The sequence below is a fragment of the Oreochromis aureus genome, linkage group 12 (genome assembly GCF_013358895.1).
Source record: "Oreochromis aureus strain Israel breed Guangdong linkage group 12, ZZ_aureus, whole genome shotgun sequence".
Lineage (NCBI taxonomy): Eukaryota > Metazoa > Chordata > Actinopteri > Cichliformes > Cichlidae > Oreochromis > Oreochromis aureus.
In genome coordinates, this window is record NC_052953.1 from 10,502,669 (window position 1) to 10,520,030 (window position 17,362).

At 38.7% G+C, this 17,362-nt stretch overlaps 2 protein-coding genes across 8 annotated transcripts in view; one reads left to right on the top strand and one right to left on the bottom strand.

Annotated features, from left to right (window-relative positions):
- gak (cyclin G associated kinase) overlaps window positions 1–2,363 on the top strand; it is a 28,162-nt gene extending 25,799 nt beyond the window's left edge. For all 3 annotated transcript variants that reach the window (XM_031729684.2, XM_031729685.2, XM_039620608.1), the window contains one exon: window positions 17–2,363. In XM_031729684.2, the coding sequence (XP_031585544.1) occupies window positions 17–118 (102 nt within the window). In that variant the 3' untranslated portion in view covers window positions 119–2,363. The remainder of the gene's footprint in view (window positions 1–16) is intronic.
- Window positions 2,364–3,222: 859 nt separating this feature from the next.
- Window positions 3,223–16,537, bottom strand: LOC116312301 (calphotin-like). Of its 5 annotated transcripts, XM_031729679.2 has the most exons (13): window positions 16,399–16,537; window positions 16,249–16,304; window positions 13,517–13,930; window positions 8,079–8,126; window positions 7,049–7,093; window positions 6,288–6,668; window positions 6,008–6,040; window positions 5,807–5,857; window positions 5,581–5,685; window positions 4,667–4,765; window positions 4,455–4,568; window positions 4,201–4,300; window positions 3,223–4,069 (listed from the first exon to the last, which is right to left on the bottom strand). In XM_031729679.2, the coding sequence occupies exons 2-12, from the start codon at window positions 16,291–16,293 to the stop codon at window positions 4,238–4,240; spliced, it is 1,398 nt and encodes a 465-aa protein (XP_031585539.1). In that variant the 5' UTR covers window positions 16,294–16,304; window positions 16,399–16,537; the 3' UTR covers window positions 3,223–4,069; window positions 4,201–4,237. The 5 variants fall into 5 exon arrangements, with proteins under 5 accessions (XP_031585539.1, XP_031585540.1, XP_039476545.1 ...); XM_031729680.2 differs by lacking the exon at window positions 16,399–16,537 and having other exon boundaries at window positions 6,008–6,037; window positions 16,249–16,388; XM_039620611.1 differs by lacking the exon at window positions 16,399–16,537 and having other exon boundaries at window positions 4,215–4,300; window positions 16,249–16,388.
- Between the last annotated feature and the right edge of the window lie 825 nt (window positions 16,538–17,362).

The following is a 17,362-nucleotide window of genomic DNA, read 5'->3' on the forward strand; positions in this document are numbered from 1 at the left end:
TTTGAATTCTCTTCAGGCAACGGGCCAGCCTTACGAACAGTACGCTAAGATGATCTTTATGGAACTGAACGACGCCTGGTCAGAGTTTGAGAACCAGGGATCCAAAGCACTCTTCTAAAATCCTGGCCTGGATTCCAGTTAGACCAGACCAGACCAGACCGGACCAGGCCGGACTGGATTTGGCCTAACAAAACAGGAGACTGGGCCAGATTGGACAGGACTGAGCCCACATTGGGCCTTAGGGGCAAAAAGCCTCTGAGAGGTGTCCTCTCTTCCATTCCCTCCCTCCTCCTTTACTTTTTTCTGTTTCTTCGATCAAAAAAAAAAGACCTTTTGCCTCATGTCTGGCTGTAATGAAAGTTTCCTTGCTGGTCTATAAACAGCCAGTTAAATAAACATTGTGATCGGTCTTAAACTCACTGCCTACCTGCATGACTGCCTGAGTGGTGCTGCAAACATCAGGAGGAAGGATTAAACAACAATCACTGAGAAGACAAAGTGGGAACAAAATCAGATAATACGAGGACTCCTAAAATTATCAAGATGACTATCATGATAGTGGTATTCAGATAAAACACCCCAACACTAATAAATTAGCTGTGGCTGAATAGTTAATTCATTTGTGCTCCACACTTGTGCAAACAATCGGTCCTTAACTGAGTGGCAAACCTAAACTGAGTGTGGCTGTAAAATAGATAGCATGTCAGCCAACGTGAAAGTTTGCAAAATGTTGTCCTGAAAAATACGTTTTTATGTTTAGTTGCCTCAAAAGAGCCAATGCTGCTGATGAATCATACTTGCCGTAGCAGGGATTGGATTTTTTAAAAAGATCCTGCAGTAATGCAGAAGTAGGATTTAAATCTCCCCAGGATTTTTAAACACGAGATCTATTGAAAATAAACTGTAATACCTGTACTGCTGCACCTTCAGGGGTGAAGGCTACTTTGGGTTTGTTCTCCAGACAATTGCCTGCTGAACACTACTAGTGCTGCTTGTACCATTCTAATTTATTTTGCTGCACACACTCCTGAGATTGATGTTAAATCATGCTATAAACCCAAGTGAGCAGTCTGTTGTTTTTGAAGTGCTCTTTTAATCCCTCCCACTCAAGCTACACCATGTAGCTAACTGCATGCTCTCCTACATCAGACCTCTGAACAACTTGAGGTAGTATGTTTGATTTTTTTTTTTTTTTTTAAACCAGGATAGTCCAAGTGGGCAGCAGCTTTTTTTCTTTTTCTTTTTTTTGGATGAAGTGCTCTTTTTCTTGTAGCAGAAATGGAGAAGGGATCTCCATTGTAACTGTCATTAAGCCCTCTCTGTCTCTTTAAACTTCGCCCGCCTCCAGCATTTAGTTTTGTTTTTTGCAAGAGGAGTAACTGAAGGATCAAAAAAGAGAAAATGGTGATTGAACCTAGTTGCTCTGTGTTTTCTGTTTTCTTGTTTTTTGAGGGTCCATTATGTGTCTGTATTAAATCTGTTTGTCAGTTAATCATCACTTTAGTGTAAATATGAAAGTATTATCCATCAGGTGGTTAAGAGAGCTGTTTTTTGAGCTTCATGGCTGGTTGTGTGAATGGTTGTGTGTGGGTGTGTTGAACATAAAGAAACCTTGTTGGATAAAATGCTTTCTTGTCTGCAATCACATTTTTCTTCTTAATTTAATTCTCAGCCTGTCCCGCACTTTGATTATTGTGGGTTCACGACTCTTTCCAACTCATTTTACCTTGTTTTTCTTTTCTTTTTTTTTTTTTTTTTTTTTTGTATTTCACATTTTACCTCATGGACCAATCAAATCACCTGTTTTCTTATTTATTACTATGTTTTTTGGGGGGAGGGAGGGAGGAGGGGTTGGTGACATGTATTCATGCATACGAATGGCACAAATTGACCTAATATATATAAGTGGAATGTGCTGAGTTGAAATGGGAATGTGGTTATTTGATCACAGTGAGCCTCTTTGTTACTGTCATTCCAAAGTATCAAATATCATACGAATGTGCTTTTACAAATATATATATATCCTCTCAATTGTTATGTGCTTATCAGTTGTCCATTCATTTGCCTTTTTTTTTTCTCTTAAAACAACTGAAATTTTTGCTTCTGTTTTCCATTTTGAAATTTTGTTACCATTCAGACAAGGGGGCCAGCAAAATGAAAAGAGGTAAAAGTTATTTTGATGCTTGAAAGTTACTTGAGTCTCTCATCCACAATATGACATAACAGTGTAAAGAGTGTTGATGGCAAAAAAACAAAACAAAACTACACATGGCATCGGCAGTGTGCTGTACCAAATTACATCCTACTAATATGAATGTAGATTTCATTGCAAAAACAAAAAAATTAAAATCATTTTGACCTGAGGCAAATATTTGGTTGTTTTCTTTCTTTTTTTGGTGGGGTAGGCGGAGCCTTCACATTCAGAACCAAATAGTCTTCTAAATTAGGAAAAGCTCATAAGTAACTTTAATTAGGCCTTAGTAAAAATATGTAAAATAGATCATGTAAAATATGTTACTTTAATAGTTTTGGGGTTGTTTTTTTTTTGCCTTTTCTCAGCATAGTGGCAATATTACTGTCTTTGGAATAATAGGTCAAGGATTCAAATCCTACCCAGGGCATCCATCCAGGAAGGAGCTCCAGGAAACACAAGTGAAAGATATTTAACTGAAGCCAGGATTTTATCCTGTTGGAAGAAGCCAACAACAGAAGATAGAAGAAGGGATCCAGGCATGATGGATCCATTGTTTATACCAGATTTTACATGTTGCAGCAGAAATTGAGATTCAGCAAACCAGGAGGTGTTTTTTCCAATCTTCTGTTATCCAGTTTTGGTGATTGTGGCCTGTTTCCTGTTCTTATTTGAGTTACTGTTGAGTTACTGTTGCCATGTTCAAAGAAGTGCAGCTCAGGTTGAAGTAGCATGCAGACTTCATGCTATTTATTGCAAATAATCTTTCACATCTTCTGGCCCAAATGCAATTTCTGAAGCTTTAGTCCCTCTGTTATTTGTCTTTTTCAGCTGCACTCCCAAGGGATCAAAAAAAGAGTTTTACTAATAATTTTCCAGAGAATACAGGAAAACAGGCATAAAGTTCTTTAACAATCACAAAATAAAACCCTGTACAGAAGTTATGTTTTTGGAAGTTTTTAAAATTGAAGTTCTTGTCAGTCCAGCACTGACTGATTCTCTGATAATAAAGTAAAATGCAGACCCCTACATCCCAATGAGGTACAGCTTTATTTCAAAGTTTAGGTATGCCCATCAACAGCCCAACAGCAACCCTACTGTATTTCCCCTCCAGAACACAGATTCAACACGAAACAGTAGCACGTCATGTTGTCTAAATACGATGAATTACAAATAGGAAAAGGTGAAAAAAGAAAAAAAATCAGAAACTGTCCTCATCCCCTCAAAATCTGCCAGTGTCCAGTGGCCATGGAACCTAAAACTGTAACTTCATGTAGTTTTAGCATCACACTAACCTTAGCGCTGGCACTTATTTGAGACAGAGACAGTTCAAGGACAGAGAAAAAGCTGTATGTATATATCACATATGGTGGAAAAATATTACTAAGCAGTAAGTCAGTGATTTTGAAACAAGTAACAAAAAACAACATGTTTTGAAAATGGGCCTAAGTAAAAACTGGAGGCGCATTCGTCAGTGCTACGGTATTCACATGCATGTGTGGAAGCAGATGTTCTACAGAGATGGGGACGTGCTGACAAATATCAGATCCTGTCCAGTATGATTTGAAAGAATCATCATCTCTGCGGCACTTCTGCTTCCACTGCTGAAACAAAATCATTGTACGTGGTTTGGGGGGTAAATTCTGTATAAAAGGAGCCACAATATGTTTTATTCTTCTGCTCCCTTGAATGCAGACATTTTTTGCATGTTGACATCTGGTTTGATGTTATAACAGAAACCAGGGCAGGAAAAGGCACTTCAAAGTGTGGATGTCTCTTCGATTTCCTGGCAGTTCGGTCCTAAGCCTTAAAAAATGAAAAGGTCAGCTGGTTGCCTCCCTGCAAGCTTCGAGTCCTCCAAAAGACAAAATGGGGACTCTGAAAGAGGCACAGACTGTCACAAACAGTGTAAACTGAGTCATTTGAAGATCAGAAAGTAAAAAAATAAAATAAAAAGAAACAATAAGAGTCCAGGTTCTTTGATTAATGATGTACTGTGAGAGACTTACAAATAAAAAAAGACCTTCTGAGCTCTGTGATGTGGCTCTAGCCCTCAATAGAGACCTCTGGAACAATGTGTGCATTTAGCGCCGTCTCCACTGGCATCTCCTGTTGATAGCATTGACAAGACAATATTATTAATAACATTAAGCTATCGCTCATCTCTGAATACCTTAGAAACACCATACTGGAAATGTCTATTTTTTAACTTTAATTCTACTCAGTAAATTCACAATGCTCCTTCAAAAAAAAAAAGTATTACCACTGAACTGAGCTGCACAGACTCCACAGAGATTTCCATCTGACATTCCACATCACAGATTTCTGACTTTGACGCTTCTGACTGCCTGTCCAGACATTTTGGCTCTGCGGCATCCTGTAAAGGAAGAGAAGGAGAAAAACTAAGGGAAGTTCCCGTAATCTCTTCGTGCCATACAAAGCTACAGTATATGAATGTTAAGAAAGTATAATGACCGTGTGTTCTGCAGGTGCAACAGCAGGTTCAAACTCAGAAGTCGTCACATCCACGGAGTCTGTGTGGGCACTCGAAGTGTCATTCACGGGTAAAATTTCCTAAATGCCACAGAAGAAGATGGTTAGATGGTTACACAAATTGAGCTTCTGAATGAAACACAGTAAAATCCTCCTGCCCATTCCATTGAACAGACTAAAAGAGACAAAATACTTACAATGACAAGAATGCATCAGGATGGAACCAGCTACCCCAATAATTTAAAACTCAAGTCTAATACACTCCAGCTGGGCACAATTTTAATTCAAGGAAGAAAGCATCCTTGTGACGTGGTGTTCAAATGTAACAACAGGAGCAACGGCAGTTTTTCTCTTTTTATCATGAACATTATACTGCAGGTTTTTGAGCAACTGCTCATAATAGTTAACAAAAAAACAATAATTTTAACGTTTTTTTTTTAATCCTTGTATTATAATTTAATGTATTATTTTAACCATATATTTTTATGTTCTTATTCCTTATTTGTTTAATTCTGTAGTCTCAAGTGTGTAGATACGATTTCAAGAAAGACTTAAATCGGACCCTAAATGTCCACCGATTGAAAATCTAGGGCAATTTCATTACCTGGAACTACACGGTACAAAGTGCTCTATAAGCATTTAAATATTTACTACAAGATACATTTAAACTGCACTCCAGCAATGACATTGCTACATATGATGGAGAAACATATCCCCACCTTCTTTACCATAAATTCCACCCAGGATTAATCTATAAATGTTTGCCTTTCCTTCTTGTGTCAGTCACTTGTAAGCCTCCTTTAATTTCAGGTAATTCATTTGACCTGATCAACCTTCAATGATTTTCTGAACGGTTCATATGTACACTGGTAAATTCCTGTTTGTTTAGCTGTCACCTGCTGGACAGCAGCAGACTCAGTGGCAACTTCTACTGGCGAGACAGATTCTGTCACAACAAACTCATCAACTGGCGTGGCATCAATCAGCATGGCCACAGCATCCTGAATGTCAAAGGAGAACAAGATAAAAGAGAAAAATGTTCTTGTAAAATAAAAAAATCATGATTTTTAGCATATGAGTAGTACATTTCTGTATTGAGGATTAAATTTAAAATCTTTTTACCTCTTTGGGTTTAGCCTCTTGTGCTGTAGCCTCAGGGCTGGTCTCAGGTACCTTGTGAAACACAGGTGCTGATGTCATTGCTATATCATATATGGAGATTGTACTTTTTTTCCATGCAAAAGCTGCCAAATAATCTAAGACACAAGTAATAAGGGAATTTCTGCTTTACTTTTTTATCAGCAGAGAGGGAAAAATACTCACTGCAGCCGCCTCCACAGAATTGACAGGAGCCTGCTGATGTAAACAAACCAAAACAAAAACAGGACAGAGTGTATCTTTAGTCTTTGCTATTAAATTTTGGAAAAAAAAATACCTTACCCTTGTGATCATTTGTTCTGCTTATGACAAAACTGTCATTAATATTTAGGCCACATGCTATGTAAGCAGAAGATGGCTGCAAAATATGAAAAAGTCAATGTATTCTCGTAAAGACTAAAAACACAAAAAGAGAGAAGAAGAAAGTATTTTCATCAGGTGTCACCTCTGTTTTTATAGCAGTCTCAGCAGGGACTTCGGGTGCATTCTCCTCCGCCAACACCTCTTTACCATCTTCAGCAGCTGGGGTTGCAGGACTGACAGCCGCTTCAGTCACTCGTTCGTTCTCAGGTACGTCTGTGACAACCTCCATCACTGATTCAGCAACAGTCTCTGTTACCACCTTGCCCAGAGGAGGCTCTGCTTCAGCAGAAACTTGGCCACCGCTAACTGCATCTCCCACTGTTTTTTCAGAGGCTCGTGTCACAGGCTCTGGTACGGCAATATCTTCTGTGACAGCCACCTCCACTTCGACCTCAGTCACAGCACCTTCCTCTGCAAGGGCCTCAGCTCCCACTTTTTCCTGTGTCTCACATTTATCCTCTGTCTCCATGTGCAAAATCAACCCAGAACACATTAAAAAACACAAAACACGACACCGGAGAGAAGAAACAGTGACTCTTGTTTTTTTTGTCAGTTTACAAGAGTACAGTTCATACAGAACAAAAGAACATTTACTTAAAATATATCATCATTTTTGTCTTTATGATGATGCACTGATCACCACCTGCACTCATGTACATATCTATCCTCTTAGCACTTTTAATTCTTATTTTTATGTCTATTTAAGAGTTGTATAACAGTATGTTTGCACTAAGTACCGCAGCAATTTCCTAATGTTGTAAACCTGCTCAACATTTGGCAATAAAACCCTTTCTGATTCTGATTCTGATTCTGATGCAATTTTAATGTCAAGACATGTTTTACCTCCTGAGTCTCAGTTTTTATGATCGCAGAATCAACTGTGTGAATCTGGAAAGGAGCCAAGAAAAGGAAACTTAACAGCCAACTTTCATTATGAATGACTGACGACTGAATTAATCAGAACATGGTTAAAGGTTAAATCTATCACATTTATCATAATGTTTACTGCTGCAGTTCAAATGAATAGTTACAACTGCAGTGTGTATGATATATAATAACTGCAATTTTGGGTTGTTTTGATTCACATTTTCTCATTTCTCAATTCATTTATATCTTTCGTATAGTAAGCTGTTTGCAGATCAATGAAACTGTAAAGAAAAATACTTTGAAAACTCTGAAAACTTTTGGAGTTCTTGAGCTAGATTGTGATCTGAGTGCTTGCATAAGAGGAAATTGTCTCGAGGGAAAAAGTGTAGTTGCTATTTATTTGATGTGAGGCTTAAGTCACAGGAATTCTCAACACCTTTCTGTTGAAAGAATTGTTTCTTGTTCAGTGACTGCTGCTATGAACTTGTAAAACATGAGTGGAAACTGTGCGTCAGACTGTTTTTATGCATGCCATCATTTCTGCAGCTGTTTAAGTGTCAGCAAAACCAGCACATACACAGATCTATGTTTCTGTAAAATTTAAACTTTCTATTTAATCTATGCATTTTACTTTTTAAACTATAAATTTTGCAACTAATTAACAAAACCAGTGTGCTTTATTTGTCCAATAAAATTTGACAAAGCATGTTTGTGTGTGTTTTGTTTGTGTGAAAAATGCCTCCAGGGAGGCCTGTAACGTAAGAATTACATTTCCACGATGTGCCAATGCTTTTTGCTCCCACTGAAGAAAAATGTTCCATAGTATCTACATAAGCAGCGCAAAAATCAAAGTTTAGCTCACTTGTAAATCATCAAGTTCAGCTTTTGTTCAACTGCTACATGATTAGTCTGCTTCTGGCTCAGCCTAAAGATACAACACACTAGTGTTTGGTTTAAATGGAGACAAAAGAGGGTGTATGTGAATAACAATACACATTTGATTTACCTCAGTTTCAGTGGGAGCAACCACTGGAGCTTCAGGTGAGGGTGTGACCTATGAGCACAAGAGGTTAAAGAGTTTATTCACAAGTTAGCAAAACATTCATGAAAATACACATGCTTCATCCAACAAAAAAGAGTGTAGATAGAAAAAAGAACATAACCTGAAAAAAGGCACTCTGGGATACGTTAACAAGTATATCAGGCAGTTAAAAATATGTGCTTCTTGTTCCACTGGAGCCAGTATTGACTTTTTAAAGGTTGAGCTTTGGGAGGGGCACACACCCATATGCAGCAGTACTAAAAATGTGCCCAGAGCCAAATAATCTTCTATAAAACGGTTCATGTGGCAGATCTGTAGCTGTGATGGGCCTGAGGATAAACTGCAGCTCGAGTCTTTTCTGTATCCAAAAATGGAAATATTTACCAAAATTAGAAGTGGAATTTGGACTGGCTTTCTAAACAAACACAAATATACGCACTCCCCTTACACTTTGTGTGAGCATAGCTGTAGCTGGGCAATTACAGGGGTATTACAACCCAATGCCATGAAAAACAGTTATTTCCTCTTTTTGCTTTCCTCTGTATATCCTGCAACAGAAAACACATTCACATCATGAAATCTGTGTTCTCCCTCAAATCCGTTCAATACAAAACCACTAACATGTTAAATATTAAAAATGTTTGGTTCCATCTTTTTATTATAAACTACATACTGTGAACATGTTGTCACTGGAAAAACAATCAGATATTTTTAATACTGAAATGTGTTTGAATGATTACATGTTTACCAGAATATAATAAATGTCTTGCAGTTTACACTGATTTGCAGCCATTTATTATTCACATCACAATATTGTTAGTATTACTCATAGGCGTGGTTATTTTCCAGACAATGATTCACCAAACAGCTCATATAGTGATAGAATTCATCCATATTTTTCCATCTTGCAGCCATGCTGCCAATGGCCAGTGGCACACCAACTGTGCAACCAAGTGTGTTGAGCTATAGTGACAATCACAGAGAGCGCGTATAAATAATTTAAATCTTCATAGTCTGACTCAATTATTTAGTCTGTCTTGTGCCAGTTCTTCTTCAATATAGGGCAAAGTCTACTGCAGGCTGCTATTGCTAATCAGGAATATGAGTGTGTTTTTTGTCCAGAATCACTCAAACTGATCTATTTGGACATTGAGTGACACACGACAACCTGATAACATTCAAAGATATCTGACTAGCTCCACGTTTTTCTCCATCCTCCAGGTACTGTCATTTCTTTAACTTTTTTAAAAATGTTATTTCATTAAAAAATAATTTTGTACTCATGAACATACATTGATAAGTGTATAATTATGTCCTTCAAGAAACAGATGCATGCTCATAAACTCTGAATGTATCTATTAAAAATACAAGGGAACTGGCACCGGTTTTTGGAGATCGCCATGTTGCCCCGCCCCATATGGACATTGTGTTTCCATCTAATTTATATATGTGGCTAGAGACTGGCCACATATGTCGTACGCTAAAGACAGAGGAGAAAAGAACTCGTATTTGTTTGTGCACCTTCAAGGCAAATTTTAATTCATATTTCTATCTTCAGACTCAAGATATGAAGAATCGTACCTATCTTTTACCGCCTTAGAAGGGGTCCCCTCCACCAAAGAAGCGACAAGATGACCTGCATAAAATGTCACACTTCTTTCTCATCTCAAGCCTCATCTCCTAAACTGGCCAGCACTCAAACGCACAAAAATGTGCATTTTTATGTGTGCAGATATTATAATTTCTTATTGTCAGCAGATTAGTCTTTGGACTGTCTTTGGACAGCTGACAATAAGCCAGGTAAACAACAACAGCAGCTGGTTGTAAACTAATATTATCCAAGTAATGTCCAACAACAAGTCCAACAATCATAGATCCACTTCAAACAAAATTCCACTAACAGTGGCAAATACAGCAATGCTAACGAACAGAGAAGTTCATGTTCATGCTAACTCACCTCAGAATCACTATCATCAGAGAGGAGTGAGCTTCAAGTCATATCGGACTCCTTTTACAGCCTCCTCCACAGTAAACAGACATAGGCACCAGCAGAGGTAAACAGGGAACTGACAGCCTATGCTCACTGCAGATGATCTACTGCCAGAGTTGTTTGTCCTACAGTGGCTACCATAGCTAGGATTATGCATTTGAATTGGGAGAGGTAAGAAAACAGAATTCAGATGACTTCAGTCTCCATTTTACTGACATCTAGTTGTGAGATTTTAAACACAGTAACTTTAACAATTTTTTATCAATAGATTATCAACTTAGCCTCTGAGGAAAGAAAGCATTGGTTACACAGTGTTTATACACGCCGAACAATTTGTTCCAGCACCAAAACAGCAAGTACTAAATGGATTTGCACAAAGATCAAATTCAACAGTCTTTCTAAATCAATTACAAATGATTCATAATAGAGAATGTTTATTTTTTGGAACTGTGAACCATGCAAAACATCATGGAATGAAAACATGAAGTTAGAATTGAGCCTAATAGGTCCATTTACAGGGGCTGGGACATTTGTATGTACAATATTTTCTTCATTTTAAAGGTCAGACTACACACATATACAGACACACTTCAAACAGAAAAATTTCCTCTCAGCACTGAATTAAATATTCAGTATTCTCCAGCTCTCAGCCCACCCAGCAAAGAATCAATTAGACATGGAACATGTAAAGGTTCAAATCACACAAGTTCATAAGGGATCAAAGCCTGAGACAGAATACTAACAGAAGTCAGGAGAAGTAGCACACAGAAAGAAAAGGAAAGAAAATGAGAAGGAGAATAGAAAAGGCAGAAGAGGATGAGAAATAGTCATAAAGAAAGTGGTGGGAGGCTAGAAAGTGTAGAGGCAAAGCAGATTTATGAGGAAAAGAGGGGTAGCAGATTGGACAGGAGAGGAGTGGAAGAACATAGGAGAGGAACCAGGTACAAAATGTTCAGCCTCAACAGAGGGTGAGTTGCACTGACTGTTGCTTCAGGCCACAAAAATATAAATGCACTCAGCCAGTCTGTAGAATCCGCTGTGAGTTTATACTTTCTGCAGCCACATCCAGAGGTGGTGGGGCACCTCTTGGGCCCAAGGGCCACCTGAGTTAAAGCCCCATTAAACCTCTTGGTCAATCAGCTGACCAACTGTCACCATCTGTGGACTTGTGATATTACAGATAAAAGTCACAGTTTTAACAGTGCAAGTGCAAAAGCTGTCTGTGAACAAACATTGATAAATCTCAACAGAATAACTTGCAAATTGTCTCAAAATTAAGAAAAGTTCATAATATAGACATTAAATATTACATTATAAGAATTAGAGTCAATGATGATGCATTTAAAATTTTGCATAAATGTTCAGTTTTTGTTATCTGACCTGAATCTGACAGAGAAGCAATGAAGACAAAGAAAGTGGGATTTTTTTGGACCTGCACACAGATCAAGTAGAAGTGAGTGGCATGGTGAATGGAAGCAAAGTCCTGAGACAGTGGAAATGACCACAGCACTACAGTATAAATACACAATGGCAGGCAGTCATTCTATAGAGATGTCTGTATGCTGCCTGTAAGGTTCAGTGGGCATAACCCATAGAGATTAGGGTTTACAAATAGAGCTCCTAACTGAATGGCACAAGTGAACTGAGTAAGATGGACCCACTGGAAAACTGGGAAACAGTGTTACACTGAGTGAAGTCTTAACAAAAGGCCATGCTATAAATACTGTAGCACTGCCTCTCTCCTCTTATTTTAGGCTCGGCACACATGTGAGCATATACATGTACACCATTGGTTGTTGTCTATCCAGCCATTTTTTTAACTGCTTATCTAACTAGGGTAGAGTAGGGCTGAAATCTATCCCAGTTAATACTGGGCAAAAGGTTTTGTTCAGTTGCTGGAAGAGAAGCCGCACAGATTTGCATGTATGTGCAATTTACTGACTAAAACAGAACATCCTGTTCACAAAATATGTACAAGATGGCTGCAAGGCACAAAGCTCAACTTACAATTTAAAACTGCAAATAGTAAATTATAGATGAGATAGAAACAATGTTGAGAAAACATTACTGCATAGAGGAAAACTGCAGAAAAAACTGCAACTATTTAAAATTAACTGACAACAGCCATCCATTTCTTTACACAGAACACATGATATACTGTAAGCTTTTTAATTATATCCACAATCTTCTCTGACTCAAAACCACATTATCTGATGGCAAAGATAAAACAAATGCACATTTACGATGTAATGTATTAAAGATTTTCTCACAACACGATAATAACCAAAAATAATTAACTGATAACAAACTCAATATCTGTGATAACAAATAAGCCTGTTCAAAAAACAACAACCAAAAAACATGGATGCTCAGAGTCACTATTTTGTTTTAGTGTAGGTGATAATGGCCATTTAAAAAGTTGTTCCCATTGTGCCACCGATGATTCTTCCAGTCTCTCTCCTACTTTCCACCTTTTTGCTAAATGGAACATGTTGTTCCCTCCGCTTCACTACCTCCAACAATTCCAGCTCCCTTTTCCCATAAGGCCCCAGACACAGCAAATACTATTTGACCTGGCAACATCAGAGAAATAGAGAGAAACCATCTACAAAAACAGCCTCTTTCCATATAATCTCATACAAACAATATGTAATTTTGATCCCAGTGACATTCATTTAAAGGAAGCATTCATTCACCTATGAGTGGACTTCATTCACTCATATGTCCATAGAACTATATTTCTAACGAAACGTGCACACTGGCAAATTTGATTCTTACTGCAACATACCAGGTTTGTAGAAGATGTTGGCAGTTGCTGATTGCTAAAGCACCATTCACTCGGGCCTAGAGATTGGTCAGCAACTCCCAGACAACTGCTGGCCAGTAGAAAAAACCTGTGTGTTCTGCAACCAGTTGGCAAATGGTTGCTGGCAATGGCAAAGAGGTATATGGTGCTCAACCAAGATTGTTTTAGTCTCTAGCAGATTGTCAAAGCTACTAGCAGTGTGCATAACGATCACTTGTTTGCAAACTACTCACCAAGCAGTAGTGAAACTAAAAAGTACAACACAACCCATTCACCTTTATAGTAAAAGTTTTAAAATTAGCAACCTCCAGAAATCGCTTTCCAGGTCGTTAAACACAAATTTTACCCAAAGTTGCCAGAGGGTCTCGAGGCCTATGTGACTGAGGCCTAATGTAGCATGTCTGATGTTAAAACCAGAAAAGACAAACGATCGATCTTTCCCTAAGGTGGGATAGCTGCAGTAGCTGAGGCAGTGATTACCATGCTGGTAATCACTGTTGACTCTGGTATGTGAAATGTTGGAAATATTTGTAGACATGATTTAAGTTTAGATTTGTGCATACAGAAGCAAATGGGAGACTTATGGCTGCAATATCTGTTTCTTACCTCAGTTATTGGTTCTGTTTCAGGAATCTTGGGTTCAGGCTCTTGCACTACATTAGCTTCAACTGTAGAGGGCTTCACTGATGGAGTGTCAGCAGCTCGTGCTTCTACAGTGACAGGTGTTGGGACTTCAATCTCAGCTGTCGCTGGAGTCTGCTCCAACAACACAGCCTCAGACTGTGGTGGCTGTACCTCATCTGGAATGGGCTTTGCAACAGGTTCTGCTTTTGGTTCTAATTTGGGAGTTTCTACAGTAGGGATAACAGCAGGAATGGCCTGTGAGATCTTTTCTGGAGGTGGAGCTTTAGCCGCTTTTTTTGTGGTTCCTGCAGGGGGTGCACTCACTGCAATCCCCCGGCTGGCTTTCACTGGCGGATTGGCAGCATGCTGTTCTTCAAGTGCTCTTCTCTGGGCTTGCTGCAGGGCAGGAAAGACATCTGATTACCGTTCTGATATTAGTATGAGAGGCATTATTTAAGTTTTTTGGCATACAGTTATCTTAACCCTGACATGTAGTTGGTTCATGATAACATGAACTGATATTTTCTATCAAAAAAGTGATATTTGGAGAATACAAAATTTGCAAACATTTGCCTTCCCAAATAAAACAAAAATGACACTTCATTTATAATGGCTTCAAAGACATATTCAGTATGTAAAACAAGACAATAAAAGATAAAAGTGAAATACAAAGGAAGGTGTATGAGGTATGGATGTTCTTGAAACTTTATCATGTTCAGATACTAATGTTATTGTCAGTCTAGCACCCAGGAATACCAGGCATGCCATACCAGCCACGTCCAACATATTTTTCAGCTTTGGACAAAACCCCCTCAGGCTTTAATAGAGGTTTTAGGAGTACAGACCACTAAAGGGAGGGGGAAACTGGGAGTAGACACAGCAAAGCTAGTTAGATAATGGGAGCTAATTAGTTGAATCAGACCGGTCCTGACAGGTTTGGTGAAGCGGGAACGGAAACCGTGCGAGTCAGCAGCACTGATGGGTGCCCCGCGGGCCAGACAGTGGGGCTAATCACATCATAATCAGGTTATAATCAGGTTACAATCACTCCCTGAAAATGCTTTTGTTAGGCTGAAGGCCAGTAAGGTATTCGCAGTGCGGCACCCATGCTGTAAGCCAAAAGCTCATGTGTGTGAAAGCACATATATCTCTGAGTATCTAGCTAGACACAATCAAAACAACTTCTGATTTTTGCCCATAAATCACCTGTAAACATCCCTATGACAAAGTAATACATTGTTTCCAATGATTAAAGTTTTAACCATATTTCTCAGACTTTGTGAAACTGACACACATATATACACATATAAAGGCATATGTGACCTGAGTATCATTCAGCTATATGTCTGAAAGTTCCAAAAACACATTCGCTTCCTGTGCTCTGATACCCCTCAGGTAAAAAAATGATAAAATTGAGTTGTGAATGACTTTAAGGGTCATTTTCATCTGTCACTGCCAGACTGTGGAAGAATGAGAGAGACTGTGCAGAGTCCACTCTGGCTAAAGTGGGGCAAGACATTCCTTCAGTCAACACATTACCAAATACAGATGTGTGGTGTTCAGAGTCATGCACTGGTCAGCCAGCCAGAAGCTTAAGTTTGGTGGGGGTTAGGGGCAGAGGCAATGAGGAAGGATGCCAGAAGAAGTCTGCACTGAAAAGGCTTACCAAAGCTGGATGACTGGGCTTCAACAGTGCATCAGTGCATGCTTTTTTTTTTTTTTTTTTTTTTTTTTTTTTTTAATTAATATATAATGTTAATGATTAAACATATGTTAAAGAACAGTATTGGGTTATGGAGTATGGCGTTATGGAGATATGTGTGTGATTTTCTCATTGATCTCCCCCCACACCCACCCCTCCAACACACACACACACACCTTTTCTGCCACACCCCTTTTCCTCTGGGCACTGAATGTTCAAAAGTTACATTTCTCCAGTCATTCGGCTGAATTTGCGTACAACTGGCAAAGCGCGTTCATCATACTGAATTATAAAGAACAGCACTGTATTGAAGTACACTCTGTACTGCACTGCACTGTGTGGCCTATTGTATTTTTGGTCCATAACATGAAAAACAGGCTTTAATGTAGAAAGTGGTCATTTCGTAGTATATTTAAAAAATACTAGAAAATGGAACTTATCGCATTTTATGATAAGAAATTCAAGATGTGCATAAAGGTTTAATCTCTATCCGTAACCATTTAACAGAGCGCACCGAGAACATCCATGGCGCACAGGAGCTGAGCACAAAATTAATAATTTCTCGGTCTCTTTCTTCTAATATAGAAACCAGAAGCATGCTCGTTGAAATTTAAAATATGTGTGAAATGTATACGTTGTTTATTTAGGTCCAGTTTTGGTACCTTTTTGGTACAGTCTTTTGTCGTTGCCAGATTTTACGCACGGGTTACGGAGCGTCTGAGAGAAGCAACGACAAAGTGGGAATCTGCCAAACAATCACCAAACTGACTTAAGTATAACAAAAATAAAATAATGCGCAAAAAAGGAAAGAAAATGTAAACGAAATTTGTTTTACAATTGAAGCGCTCGCTTCATTCATTTTTTCACAGAGGCAAAAACGCGTATTTTACATTAAAATCCATGTTTTTGCAGACCATTGTTTTACAGTGAATTGAACAAAGAAATCCCATAATACTCTATACTTAATTTAAGAATAAACACCTGACGGAAAAGTGCGCATGCCACCACTTACCACCCTTCTCATGCGACGCTTGTTCTTCTTCCTCTTGCTGGGCATCTTGGTGCGTGCTGAGGAGAACGAGGATAAATCAAAGAAATGGAATAAGCAGAGAGGCAGAGTGAACAAAGTGGATGTTTATAAAGCCGACTGTCTTTCTGTTACCTCTGTACCGAACCTATAGGAGGACTTGGATGAAAGATAGGGGCGTGGAGAAAGAAAGAGAGAGGAAAGAGAGAGAGCGCGCGCACGAGAGCTCAGTCAGTTGTTTGTATTGGAGTTGGTCTGCCTAGCTGGATGTCGAGTTCTGTTATGTAACCACTCCATCAGAGCAGAGAGAGAGGAGAGAGAGGTGCGAGGTTGTGTGGTGCCACACCCCCTCCTCTCGATTTGTTAGAAATACTTTGACGCAAATGGGAACACCGACGCACTTGATCTACAGTTTTCTGTACTATTACTCCTGTGAGACTTTTAATGTGTCGCTTTTGGAACTGAACATAAACATAAAAAGAACATAAAACACGCAATCATTATAACCTAAAAGCCATATTTGTTGAGAGAACAACCACAAGAGGAAAATACAGTCAGTCTTGTGCAGAAAACAGTGAAAACAGCCTCTGTCAGTCTTTTTTTGAATACATTAAAATCATGAAGCCAAAGAATAGTGTTCATTGTGCTCGTTTTTCATGCAGAGAATAAAGAGAAACAAAGCTTGTACATGTGTCTATGCCCACCACCCCCCTGGTCCCTGCATCAGTTGTGAGAACCCATTGTTTCCAGTTCCTTGTGTAGCGTTTGTGCCAGTTATTGTCCAATTTAAATAAATACATAAGTTCCATAAACATATTTTTATACTTCCCGTATGTTTTACAGTGATGGGGATGTTTGCGTTCAGTTTTCTTATCTGAGAAAGATTTTAGTGTTTGGCCGATGGTAATAAACTGATAAAGCAATTTGACAGCATACACTATGAAAGTTTTGCCTGAAGGCTTGTTGCTTGAGTTATTCCTCAACAGTGTGCAGAAGAGTGCAAAAGGGCAACAAGCAAAAAATTCTTTTATTGCCAGAAGCATGCCTATGCTAATATTTCCATTCAAGTTGCTGTAGCTTTGGAAAACCTCAGTCAGTA

What these genes read in the sequence shown, in the direction of transcription:
- LOC116312301 (XM_031729679.2), bottom strand. Translation starts at nt 16,293, where the DNA reads ATGCCCAGCAAGAGGAAGAAGAACAAGCGTCGCATGAGAAGGGTG. An exon ending in ATTCTGTGGAGGCGGCTGCA is followed by an intron (nt 5,858 to 6,007) that starts GTGAGTATTTTT and finishes GTGTTTCACAAG; the next exon opens with GTACCTGAGACCAGCCCTGA. An exon ending in TTGCACCTGCAGAACACACG is followed by an intron (nt 4,569 to 4,666) that starts GTCATTATACTT and finishes CTTCCTTTACAG; the next exon opens with GATGCCGCAGAGCCAAAATG.